We start from the raw sequence: 14,327 nt of genomic DNA on the forward strand, positions 1-14,327 counted from the left end.
TTTATTGAAGAATTATCAGGTTAAATCATATAATCATTAAAGCCCCACCAGGAGCAGCTCTCTTGCTGCTCAGTCCTCTCTTCCAACTGTCATCTATCCACCAGGCATCCCACACATTCTATATTACCTCACACACTCCATCATTCCACCATTCATACACATAGGCTGAGCACCAAGACAGGTTAGTGAAAAAGGCACATGGCATCCAAACCAGGATATCACAATTGGGGCTCTCTTTGTTCCCCCTTCCCCCACTCATCGTGATGGGCGGTCACTGTCTACAGGTTTTGCTTATGGCTAAAAGTTCAGATCAAGACCTGAGGGCCTGTGTGGCCTTTGATGGCCTGCCTCAATCCCTAAAGATGACTAGCTTGGGGTTATCCGATCCTGTCAAACTTTTCACAAAGATCTGCTATGTCATACATTAGTTTTTCCATGGCCACTAGGTTCCATAATTTAAGGGGAGAGGAGTTGGCCTAATCGCTAAGGCGCTCGACCTCGGACCTGGGGATCTGGGTTCGAGTCTCGGTAACGACGCGAAAAACCTCCTGTGATTCTGGGCAAATCACTGAATCTCCCCGTACCTAAAAAAATGAAAGTGTGTGTCGTCGCTATATAAAACTCTGCCCAAAAAAAAAAATGTACCACCTATTTAGAGTGGGGCGGGATGGGATGGGTGAGGGGTTGTTGTTTCCAGTCCTCCGCGATTATTTGTCTATTGGCAGTCGTAACTTGGTGGACCAGTGTGCTAGTGTTCTTGCCCATGTCTTTGGTCCATGCATCTATTTTTCTACCCTGCAACATATGGTAATCATGAAGTTATAACAAAAGGTCCCATGAATGGATGGTTTTTTTCTTTGAAAGGCGTCTCCGTAACCATTAAAAGCATCTGCTTCATTTAGGCTCCAGGAAGTAGATTAAGATCTTACTCTTTACATTTTTGTAAATTCTCTTTTGTAAATGTTGAACCAATATGATCGTTCATAAGTCATTCATAACATAGCATAACAGTTCAGTGTGTGATATGCCCTGTAATTGTTAAGTCACAATCCACATCCTTGGCTGGTGGCTCGATACATGTGGCTCGAGAATGTGTCTTCCGAGCAGTCAGAAACGCCTCTTCTCCTCCAATAGCGGGTCTGTATCTCTTCAGAAAGGAAATCAGTGCTCAGCATTGTGGGGGATGAATATTTATCTTCTTTGTCTCTTTTCCTCCCTAGGAGGTGAAGATCATCTTGAACAGGTACGTTCTCTTCTTCTCATGTGCATTCAAGACTTGCCTTTGTTCCTGCTTGATTTTCTTTTTCCACTACTTTGTTATGGTATACATTTCACCAAAGCATGGCTTCTTTTCACTTTTGGTGCATAGTATGAATCTTCACCTGAAGTTTTGTTATGGTATATGTTTTAGTAAAGACACTGTTTCCCAAAGCAGGGTTTCTTTCCACTTTTGCTGCATAGTAAGAATCTTCACCTGAAGTTTGCGTCTTGCTTTAGGTTGCTAGGTCTTTAAGAGGTTTCCAGTATGGAAGTGTGGAAGATTGTCTGAGCAAACCTGAGCAACTGTTGGCTAAGCGCTCCAAATATAAGCTGGCATGGTAATTTAAGATGGTTGCGTGATAGCACCAGGAAAATGTGGGCATAATCCTAGATAGCAACACGAAAAGATGATGGACGGAATGCAGAACATTGTCAATCATTCGCCCCAGTCACAGATCTGGGTTAAATACATTGTTCTTTTACTGGCCATGCCACCCCCAGTTTGGACCCAGCTATATGCAAGTCAGGCTTGACAATGTTCATCATCTTTTTGTGTTGCCATAATCATGGATAGACTTGTAAATGTGTTACTTATTGTATGCTTCTCCACAGGCATGTACAATTCGCGCCAATATATATAGATTTTCTCTTAATACAAGTCAATGTAGCAGACTCATGAGATCTTAATTAGTTGGTTTCAGAAGAAAAGTATCTAGAGTATGCTGGTGTCCAGACTAAGAAAGCACAGCATGACCTTAGACGGAAGGGATCTTTCATGTCCACAAATACTAACTCTACTCTTATGTTTACTAAAAATGTGCAATGTACAACATGATTCGTTACGGTTCCCAGGCCTACTATGGTTTGCAGACCGATCAGCAAATTTGACACTGCGAAGCCTTGAACAGAAAAAAAAGTTTTAGTGGTCTTCTGTGAATACTTTCATGAACACTTTTTATATATTGCAGTGTATTACAGAGTGGCTGTAGCCACTTTGTAGTTATAATTAGAATTTCCAGTTAGTATTTGCCAAAAATAATGTGGTAATAGATTGAGAACAACAATGAACCTATTACTTATCTATATCTCAGGCCTTAACCCACAACACAGCCAAAGTTTACTAAAAACTACTGGGCTGCTTTGTCCGTTATGTAAAGTCCTCCAATAGCCAATCATATACTGCCTTGTTATTTGCATGCACCACGGTATACTGCAAAGTTACAGCTGTATACTGTGACAAAATATATAACTAAGTATATTTAGACTTATAACTTTAACACTACTTAATCTATTGATACCTACTACCATAAATGACCATTTACACTCTATAATCTATATTCCTGCCGCCTTACATCTGCAACCCACTTTTGCACTTTCTCCCTAATTCTGTTTAAACTACCATACTCCACTCTACGCCACTCCAGTGTATGCTATTCCAGTCTATGCTACTCCACTCTACTCTACCTGTATCTACATCTCCCTTATTCCCCCCCCCCCCACTCCCTCCTCCGGATTCTGCTCAATCACAGCTACCACTGAGAGTAAAATGCAGAAGAGGTACTTGTCCCAGGACATTAGCAGTAAAAAGCCTCATTCAGCATGGTTGGGTCCAGTAGCACTGCCTGAACGGTGGCCCTATGCAAGGTGTTCTGACAACTGCACTCTGCTATGGTACTGCACTCTATGCCACGTCCGTCTTCGTCACTCCGCTCTATGCCATTCCACTGTGTGTCACTCTACTCTGCCACTCCACTCTTTGCTTATTCCACTGTACACATTACTGTACGCCACTCCCCTCTAATGCACTCCCCTCAATGCTATTCTATGCCAATCCATACCACTTCACTGTATGCCACTAGACCCTACACTATTCCACTGTATGCTATTCCACTCTGTGCAACTTCATTCTACGCCACTCCACTCTATGCTATTCCACTCTGACACTCAAGTGTATGCCACTCTTCTGTACAAAGCTCAACTGTACGTTATTACTGTACACCATTCCATTACACTCTACGCTACTCCACTATGTGCTGTTCCACTGTAAGACACTCCACTCTGCACTATTCCACTGTACGCCAGTCCACTTTATGCCACTACATTCAACTCTGTTCCACTCTACGACACTACTCTGCACCACTCGAGTCTTCAGAATTCCAGTTCACTCTAGGCTATTCCACTATACGCAACATTGCAGTACGCCACTCCACGCTATGCTATTCCACTGTATGCCACTCCACTCTAGGCTATTCCACTCTACTCCACTTCACTGTATCAAGCCACTCTACTGTAAGCAATTCCACGCTATGCAACTCCACTGTACGCTGTTCCACTGTGCGTCACTCCACTGTATCACACTCCACTCACGCTATTCCACTTTGTGCCACTCCACTGTTCCACACCCCACTCTACACCACACTATACTGTACCACGCTCTGCTCTACGATACACAATTGACTCGCATTTCATTTAAAAAACAAAAAACAAAGGTTAAAGTTAGTAAAACTCTTCTTGCGCTTTCTGTACAAACCAAAATTAAACTACACAAAAATGACAAATTCTAAAGATATACTTGTACCCTTAATTTATAATGTGTGCCACTCCTTTAAATTATTATATCTTGCGCTCCTCCATACACAGTGTATTGAACTTTGTAACCACTTTACATTAACTATAACTCGTGGCGGCTCCATGCACCACTTATACCCTTTCACATTATATCACTTATACCATCTAAAATTATAGCATTTACAACAACACTTGTACCATCGCAAGCCACATCATTTGTGAGATCTCTGTGCATGATAGAGTGGTGAGTTATGGTTACTTCAGTGTGGCTACTGAGTACAATTAATTTTCTATTGAATATATGTGTATATATATGTTCGAGGCATATGGGCTGCAGATGGTACATTTATGAATAGATCGCCATCTGGTGTTGGGCTCGGATGATTGCACTTGTTTTTCTCTTGGAGAAGTCTTTTGTCGTCACGAGACCGATGACTCCTCCTTTGGGTGCTAGTGCGCATGGGCATCGGCTCCATCCTTAGATTGTTTTTTTCCGCCATCGGGTTCGGATGAAGATCGAAGCGCTCCGGATCGACTTTGCGAAAGAAGTTCTATTTCGGCGCGTATTCCCTTTCCAATTCGACGGTATTGTTATAGAGCGCGAGTACATTTCCATTTTGACGCGCTTCGACGTCAACAACAAAAATTTCCAACTTCTACGTCGACGAGACCGGGAGGCCTATCTCGACGTAGTCCAGCCCGGAGTCCATGGAAAGGACTCCATTCAAAAAATTTCCAACGTGTGGTGCTAAGTTCCCACACAAGGACCTACATGAGGTGTGCAACCTCTGTTTATCACCTGAACACGAATCCAGGGACTGTGAAGCCTGCGCAGCATTCTCCTCCAAGTCGACGATTAGAAACCGTCGAGCCCGAAGACACGAGGCGTCGAGAATGCAGTCAGAGGCAATCCCGGAGCTGTTTGAAGACCAGCACCCCGAAGAGGAAGAAGAAGATGACGAGTCGAGGTCGGAAGCGGACAAGGCTGACGTCGAAGAAATCGACGTTCATCAAACCGTGAGTGACGACGTCCCTTTACCAAAAAACCGACCCCGATTGGTGTCGACCCCGCCTTCGAGCCCGGTCAGACAACCGAAAAAAGTTTCCGAAGCCCCGTCTTCGGGCCCGGCAACGAAACCGAAACACTCAGCCTCCCACCATGTTGGATCCGAGAAGCGGTCCACCTCGACATCGACACCGAAGCTCCATACTAAGGAAATCTCGAAGTCGAAACATTCCATGTCGAAACCGAAACATGCTTCGACGTCGAAGACTTCCTCGACACCGAAAATATCGGATTCGAACAAACTCTCGGTGCCGAAAACACAAATTGACAGTCAGAAGCAAAGGCACCTTTCGGAACTAAAAACTTCGGTACCGACACAGGAGCATCAGACAGATCCAAAACAAAAGACTTTGTTTATTGATCCGCAAACTGGCAAGGTGGTGACAAAACTACCTAAAAAGAGGAAGAACGAACAGTTGGACGACAAAGCTCCTCCTCCTAAGAAGAGAACAATGAGGACAAATACAACTCCACCCCTTTCTCCACAACCTAGAGACACACCCTCTTCTCCTCTTCCTCACACTCTGCCAGCTATTCCTTCTACACCACGCCCATCTACACCTCAAACAGATGTAGAAAGTGACACAGGGGAAGGAGAACTTCCTAGGGATGATGACGACACTGTCCCAGAAGACGCAGACCCATGGGAAGACTATAATGTAGTGTCAGATAATGATAACGACCCTGAACTGTATCCCTCAAAACCTTCACCACCTGATGATAATACAGGTTTTGCACAGTTAATTAATAAGGCAGCAAAATACCACAAGGTAGACTTGCATGCGGAACCTCAAATAGAGGATTTCCTTTTAGAAACACTACCTGCTGCGCAAAGAACATCAGGAACACTACCAATGCTTAAGGGTCTCCTCAATCACACTTCAGAAATATTCAAAGACACTGTGAGGGCTAGGGTATTAAACCCAAGAATTGATAAAAAATTATAAGGCAGCCCCAAAGGACCCAATATTTATCAAGGGACAAATACCTCGAGACTCGCTAGTAGTCACAAACGCTCGTAAAAGAGCAAACTCATTAATTACAGGAGAAGCTCCTCCTCCTGACAAAGAGTCCAAGGTTATAGATGCCTCTGGCAAAAGAGTAGCATCCCAAGCGGCAAACAGCTGGCGCATAGCTAATATGATAGAGCTCATTATGATGAGTTAGAAAAACTCATTACACATCTCCCTAAAGAACATCAAAAAAAGGCAGATCAGCTGATACAAGAAGGGAAGATAATAACTAACACTTCCATTAAGTGTGCCTTAGACGCAGCAGACACTGCAGCAAGATCCATAAACACCAGTATCATGTTAAGAAGACATGCATGGCTCAGAGTCTCAGGTTTCAAACAGGAGGTACAAACATCCTCATTAAACCAGCCTTTTGATGGGAAAACACTTTTCGGCTCAGGCACAGATGAGGCGTTAGAAAAGATGAAGAAAGATACAGAAACGGCTAAGTCAATGGGAGCATTGCAACTGCCAACTCAAAGGGGTTCCTTTCGTAGGTCCACCTATAGAGGCGGATCAAAGAATACAGGCACAAGCCAGCAATCAACCTCTTTTACACCAACATCATCAAAGGTAATTCTAGAGGCAGCTACCCCAAAACAGTGACTTTATACAGCTCCCCCCAGACCATATAACACCGGTCGGGGGACACCTATCACAGTTCCTACCTGCCTGGGAAAATGTCACATCAGACAGGTGGGTGAGACAAATTATCCAACATGGTTATTGCCTAGAACTCACAGCTACCCCACCAAACACCCCCCCCCCCCAAACAGCGTCCAATGAGTCAAGATCATCTAACATTGTTAAAACAGGAAGTACTATCACTACTACAAAAGCATGCCATAGAGAAGGTTCCACAACATCAACAGGGAACACGAGTATACTCTCTATACTTCCTAATTCCCCAAAAAACGGGTCTCTAAGGCCAATACTAGACCTCTCAATGCATACATAAATTCGGAACATTTCCACATGGTCACGCTCCAACAAGTACTTCCTTTACTGAAGAAAGGGGACTTTCTTTCTACACTGGATCTAAAAGACGCTTACTTTCATATCCCAATTCACAAAGCCCACAGGAAATACCTCAGGTTTGTTGTAGAAGGACAACATTATCAATTCAAAGTCCTTCCGGTTGGGGTCACAACAGCACCAAGGGTGTTCACAAAATGCCTAGCAGTGGTTGCAGCTCACCTAAGAAGACAACAAATACATGTCTTCCATTACTTGGACGACTGGCTAATAAAGGCCAAGTCACAAGAAGAATGTCTTCAAAACACACAAGACAATTCAGTTGCTGCACCAGCTAGGGTTTACGGTAAACTACACAAAATCCCACCTGCAACCAAACAAGGTTCAACAATATTTAGGGGCTACTATAGACACAGAAAAAGCCAAAGTATACCCCAATCCAGTCAGGATTCAAACAATGATCTCATTGATTCAAAGATTTCAACCACAACACTCACTAACAGCACGAGTGTTCATGCAACTATTAGGGATGATGTCCTCTTGCATACTGCTAATACCATATGCCAGACTACAAATGCGTCCGCTGCAAGAATGTTTAGCAACACAGTGGAATCAGGCTCAAGGTCAGATTACAGTCTGGTGTTGGTAGACGACCGCACACATCGCTCTCTGAAGTGGTAGAACACAACAAACATTTCCAAGGGGCGGTCGTTCCTAGAACCAATTCCACAAGTGATACTAACAGCGGATGCATCGCTCACCGGATGGGGAGCGCATATGGAGAAATATACAGTACAGGGAAGATGGAGTGTACAGGAAAAGAGACTGCACATCAATCATCTAGAACTACTAGCAGTGTTTCTAGCATTGAAAGCCTTTCAAATGCACATTCTCAACAAAGCAGTCCTGATCAGAACAGACAACATGACAGCAATGTATTATATTCAAAAACAGGGGGGGACGCACTCTCTCCAACTATCCAGACTAGCGCCGGAAATTTGTAGATGGGCCATTCCTCAAAACATCTATCTGTTAGCCGAACACCTACCAGGAGTTCAAAATCAGATAGCAGACCTCTTAAGCAGACAGTCAGAACAAATACACGAACGGGAACTGCACGACCAAATACTGCAGCCATTCTTCCAAAGATGGGGGCAACCAGAGATAGATCTCTTTGCCACTCATCAGAACACAAAATGCCAAAGCTTCGCATCCAGGTACCCACACCACCTGTCGCAGGGCAATGCATTATGGATAAATTGGTCCAACAAATTTGCATACGCTTTTCCCCCTCTCCCACTAACCATTAGTGGTTCGAAAACTGCAACAACATTCAATGACCATGATACTAGTAACACCCACGTGGGCACGACAGCCATGGTTCACCACGCTCCTGCAACTCTCACAGGTGCCACATCAAAAATTAAGAATTTTACCCATGCACCTTACACAGAACCATGGAGAAATAATGCACCCAGATCCCAAACAACTGAACCTAGCGATCTGGCTCCTGAGGTCTTAGAATTTGGATACTTAGATTTACCTCCAAACTGTATGTAGATCATTAAGCAAGCGAGACGTCCCACCACCAGAGCATGCTATGCGGCAAAGTGGAAAAGGTTTGCTGTATACTGTAACAGTAACAACATCAACCCTCTGGACGCATCAACAAAAAATATTATTTTCTACTTACTACACTTACAGCAATGTAACCTTGCTTACACCTCCATTAGAGTACATCTTGCAGCTATAGCAGCATACCTGCATAACAGGCAACATCTATCCCTGTTTAGAGTGCCAGCAATTAAAGCCTTCATGGAAGGCCTCAAAAGAGTCATTCCACCAAGTTTACCACCTTCCCCGGTCTGGAATCTCAACATAGTACTCACCAGACTAATGGGACCACCTTTCGAACCTATGCATAGGTGTGAAATACAATTCCTTACATGGAAGGTGGCCTTCCTTATAGCCATTACCTCCCTCAGGAGAGTGAGTGAATTACAGGCATTGACAATACAAGAACCATTTCTACAGTTACACCAGAATAAAGTGGTTCTTAGAACAAACCCAAAATTCTTGCCTAAAGTAATTTCAGCATTCCACATAAATCAACCAGTGGAACTACCAGTCTTTTTCCCAAGACGGTAGCAGAGAGGGCCCTACATACATTAGATGTCAAAAGGGCAATATTGTATTACATAGAAAGAACACAAACATTCAGGAAAACCAAACAACTATTTGTAGCGTTTTCCCCAACACATAAGGGCAATCCAATCTCTAAAGCAGGCATTGCCAGGTGGATTGTAAAATGTATACAAATATGTTACATAAAAGCAAAGAGAACATTAACTGTTCCTCCTAGAGCTCATTCTACACGTAAACTAGGGGCATCTATGGCATTCTTAGGAAACATTCCCCTAGATGACATATGCAAAGCAGCAACTTGGTCTACACCACATACCTTCACAAAACATTACTGTGTTGATGTGCAGGCAACACAACAAGCCTGAGTGGGCCAAGCTGTACTAAAAACTTTATTTCAAACTGTAGCAACAGACACTGATGACCACCGCTAGGGAGGAAACTGCTGTATAATCTATTCATAAATGTACCATCTGCAGCCCATATGCCTCGAACGGAATATGCTACTTACCAGTATGCATCTGTTCTTGGCATAGAGGGCTGCAGAGTGGTACATGCCCTCCCTGCCTCCCCGGAAACCTGTGTCTGTTCCAACACTATCTTATTTAGATACACTTACATGGGCATCTCTTTCTGTATTCTATTATACTACTCCATCTAACCCTACTATGGCAAAACAATCTAAGGATTGAGCCGATGCCCATGCGCACTAGCACCCAAAGGAGGAGTCATCGGTCTCGTGACGACAAAAGACTTCTCCAAGAGAGAAACAAGTGTAATCATCCGAGCCCAACACCAGATGGCGATCTATTCATAAATGTACCACTCTGCAGCCCTCTATGGCAAGAACAAATGCATACTGGTAAGCAGCATATTCCATATATATAGTCCATGCTGGATGCACCAAAGGCATCTAGCTGGGGTTCTGCAAACTTGATTATGAGGCACAAGTGACTACAAAATATAGAACCTGTGAACATATATCCACTTATGTTATGCTATACTCAAGATATTAAGGGAAAAAAGTGTGTATTATATATATAATGCCTTTGGTGCATCCAGCATGGACTGTAGAAAATTGATCATTGCTGGGATTGGCTAAAGCCACTCTAGAAACAAGAAGATGGTGTTGGTGCTTTAAAATGGCAAAAGCCTGGCGTCACTGTAAATAGAAATGTTCTGAATGAAAAGGTCCAAATATTCTCTCCCTGGAGATAATGCCCTTTTTATTTAGCGGTAGGACGTTTAATCGATGTTTGGACCTTCCTTACCTCTATTGTAAAGTAAAGTCCACATTTGTAAAGCGCACAATCACCCGTAAGGCTCTCTAGGCGCTGGGGGCCGTCGGGGAGATTAAGCGAGCTATTGCCCAGAGTCACATGGTGCTGGACTAACCTGCCGCCGGACCCGGGGATCGAACCGTGGTCCCCAGATTCCAGCGTCAGTCGCCCTGGCCGCGGCGCCACACCTCTCTGTAGATAGTTAAGAAAAAAATTTGTGTGTCCTCCTAAACTGCATTTGTAATTTCACTTTATTAATGTCACGTATAGACAACACTTTAGGTCTTGTATTGTTTACAATGATTTTCTGTTTATTGTCGATTGGTAACTTTCGGAAGCTGACACGTGTTTCACTCCCAAGTTGCCTGTAGGCCTGGGGCTTTCTCAAGGCTCAAAAGAATGAAGAATATCAAGTCTCAAAGTCAGATTAGGGTTAAGATGACCACCATGTGTGGTTAGATCTTTCAGGATCATTGTTTAACAACAGCACGTCCGTTTATCGTGCGCATGAATTACTAATCCTTTTAATAATCTCCACTATATCACTGCAAACTGAATTTTTCAAAAACTTTTTAGCAGATGTCTTGTTGCTAAACACTGATCCCGAAAGATCTAACTACACTTGGTGGTGGTCACCTTCACCCTAATTTGATGTATGAGGATAATTCTAACTTGAAAATAAAACAGAAAATCATTGCAAACAATTCAAGACCTAAAGTGTCTGTCTATACATGACATCAATACATTGAAATTACAAATACAATTTAGGAAGACACCCTCAATTTTTTCTTAACTAGCTTCACTGTAAAGACTGCCTGACAGGCAAATAACAAGGGCAGATCCATCTTGATTCCAAGATTGTTTACCACACTTCTGATACCAGTGAGGATAACGGAAGATGTTGGGGTTTGCTTACTACTCGGATCTTCCTTTTTTAGATGTGTGTAACTTAATTGGTGGATTTGTAATAAACAATCCATCTGTCCGGGCAACGATATGGCTGGAAATTACACTTTTGCTAGTGTCTCAAGTCACCAGTGATATGGGTGTCTCTGAATTGATCATAGAGGAAAGAATAAGGAACAGAGGAGGATGGGAAGGCAATTAGCAAAGGCCATTACAAATAACCAGTAAAACAGCTGGAATGGATGTCATTTACTATATATATGGTGTTTGACTGACCACTGCTTCTGCAAAGAGTTTGGACATAAAGAGTAAGTTCAAAAGGGAGTGATCATTCACCACTTTCAGTGGAGCCTGGGAGAGTTTCTAGCGGCAGTGTTTCTGCTGCAATTTGTTCCTCTGCAAATTGGGTTTATTTAATCAATCTCATAACATGTGTAGTCCACAAACCCAACACGTTTCATAGAAAACCACCATGGTCGCAGGTAAAGTGCAACTATTGACAACATACATAAAGTTTGAACATAGTCTAATGAAAATAAATGAGGGCACAAATGACTATTGCTAGCATTGCACTGTGCTGCCATATTATAACAACCTGTGGAATTCTCCTTAGTGTCCACTAAAAATATTTGCCTTAAACGATGTGTACTGTGAACAATCAACACATATAAAGCACAACAAAATACCATATGCTATAGTTTGTTGTGACTTTCACCCACAATTATTGTACATGCATGTGTATAAATACTGCAAAACAGGGAATTAAATCAGAATCAGAGGGTAAAAGTAACCCCACCCGCTGTTACCAACTTCTTCACATTATGTTAATTATGTCCCCAGAGGAGTTTTTATTTGTTTTTTGGGATCCTGGGGTGCCCCTAGAAGGTACAGGGACACCAACAAGAAATTTGTAAAATTGTTTGGGGGAGGGATGCAGGGAGTGCAGCAGCCTCCCAGCAACCTAAAGAAACATAACGTTAAATCTCCTGGGTCATTAAACCCATGGCCCCAGGAAAGCTAACAATATTTTTTTTAAGCTGTCTGAGCTGGAGCTCTATACTTTTCAGCTGGAGTATAGTGCCTTCTTGTTGAAGAAATTGTATTCTTTTTTTAAATAACTTTATTAAGATTTATGACATCACTTTTATTAAACATTGCAATCTGTGAATTAATGAAATATACATTTAATTATAATTATCTGGTTGGCCAGATATATTAACTTTGCACAATTTCATTGACCCTGGCTTGTTCCAGAGCCACACTGAAATGGATACGGTCGAGTTCCTCCTACTGGAGTCCTTATGCACCAGTAGAGAGAGAGGACAGATTGAGAATAGGACTCCGAAATTTGTTTTGTCCCCTAAGGCTGAGAAACATCTAGGGACCCTAGATAAAATCTTAATGCTGTGACCTTCCACAGAAGAAGAGGAATCAGTATTGCCTTTTGTGAATTAGGAGGGGTGACTTTTCCTGCTGCAAAAACAAATGGGTCACAATCTGCCCGTCTCTAAAGTTCACCTGCCTAGCTACCTCTTGGTCAGAATTTGTTTCACTGGCCTATCAGTGAAACAGACATTAGTTTTTGTTAACATAATGAGTAGCAATACAAAATATTTAGTGGGCCATTTAAGTATTGGCCGCAATAATGTGATCCGCTTGCAGAATGTAAGTATGGGCAGCCTTAGGGCGAATTATGGCTACTACATCTCCTGCCCAGCTAATTTAGATGGCTGGAATGACAGGTCAGTTTTCACTGCCTGTCACCATCATAAAAATCCTGGTGGTAAGGTGCAGTACAAACTGCTAAATGCTTCCCTCATCATGGAAGAGGACTCCCAAGGCGAGGGGAGCACTGTATTTTTTTGTATTCAAAAAGAAAATCCCCTTTCAGGATTTACTATTTGAAAATAAAAAAGGAACCTCTTCGGTACAGGAATATATTTACAGTATAAATGTAATTGTAATTCATATTAGATAAACTTGTATGTCAAGAGGGCACATAGCTAATTGGATCGATAATTTTATATAAGAAGAAAAGGAAAGTGAAAAGAAAAATTGCAAAAAGAAGAAAGTTCATGTAGTAGGTTATTGCCATTTTTTATTTAGTTGCATAACTTTAAAATATGCAAAGTAAAGTAAAGTCCACATTTGTAAAGCGCACAATCACCCGTAAGGGTCTCTAGGCGCTGGGGGCCGTCGGGAAGATTAAGCGAGCTATTGCCCAGAGTCACATGGTGCTGGGCTAACCTGCCGCCGGAGCCGGGGATCGAACCCTGATCCCCAGATTCCAGCGTCAGTCGCCCTGGCCGCGGCGCCACACCTCTCCCACAGCAAACACAACAATGATGGACAGAATGTGGATCAATGTCACACATTCACCCCAGTCCAAAGATCTGGGCCCAAATCCATCGTTTTTCCACTCCACACCACCCTGGGTTAGACAATGGCGAAATGCAAATCAGCGCTGACCCTGTGCCCCATGGGAACAGTCCAGTCCGAACTACAAAAGCCATGTCCTTTTGCAGTAACCGCTCTAAGTGTACTGGGGATGCTCAGACGTGAGTCCCAGGCACTCCACACCACTAGAAGCAAGCTAGCCGGGCTGATGAGAGGTGTTACCTCGAAACCGGGCCGGTCCTCGGATGCTTGTTTCCGTTCTGGGAAGGACATGGCTTTTGTAGTTCGGACTGGACTGTTCCCATGGGGCACAGGGTCAGCGCTGATTTGCATATCGCCATTGTCTAACCCAGGGTGATGTGGAGTGGAAAAACGATGGATTTGGGCCCAGATCTTTTGACTGGGGTGAATGTGTGACATTGATCCACATTCTGTCCATCATTGTTGTTTTTGCAGTAACCGCTCTAAGTGTACTGGGGATGCTCAGACGTGAGTCCCAGGCACTCCACACCACTGGAAGCAAGCTAGCCGGGCTGATGAGAGGTGTTACCTCGAAACCGGGCCGGTCCTCGGATGCTTGTTTCCGTTCTGGGAAGGACATGGCTTTTGTAGTTCGGACTGGACTGTTCCCATGGGGCACAGGGTCAGCGCTGATTTGCATATCGCCATTGTCTAACCCAGGGTGGTGTGGAGTGGAAAAACGATGGATTTGGGCCCAGA

At 43.3% G+C, this 14,327-nt stretch overlaps 1 protein-coding gene across 4 annotated transcripts in view; it reads left to right on the forward strand.

Moving 5' to 3' along the window:
• The window catches only part of LOC144756206 (E3 ubiquitin-protein ligase TRIM39-like), a 230,767-nt gene that overhangs the window by 49,967 nt on the left and 166,473 nt on the right, over positions 1–14,327 (forward strand). For all 4 annotated transcript variants that reach the window (XM_078645818.1, XM_078645820.1, XM_078645819.1 and 1 more), the window contains exon 4: positions 1,221–1,243. In XM_078645818.1, the coding sequence (XP_078501944.1) occupies positions 1,221–1,243 (23 nt within the window). The remainder of the gene's footprint in view (positions 1–1,220; positions 1,244–14,327) is intronic.

The sequence above is a fragment of the Lissotriton helveticus genome, chromosome 5_1 (genome assembly GCF_964261635.1).
Source record: "Lissotriton helveticus chromosome 5_1, aLisHel1.1, whole genome shotgun sequence".
NCBI lineage: Eukaryota > Metazoa > Chordata > Amphibia > Caudata > Salamandridae > Lissotriton > Lissotriton helveticus.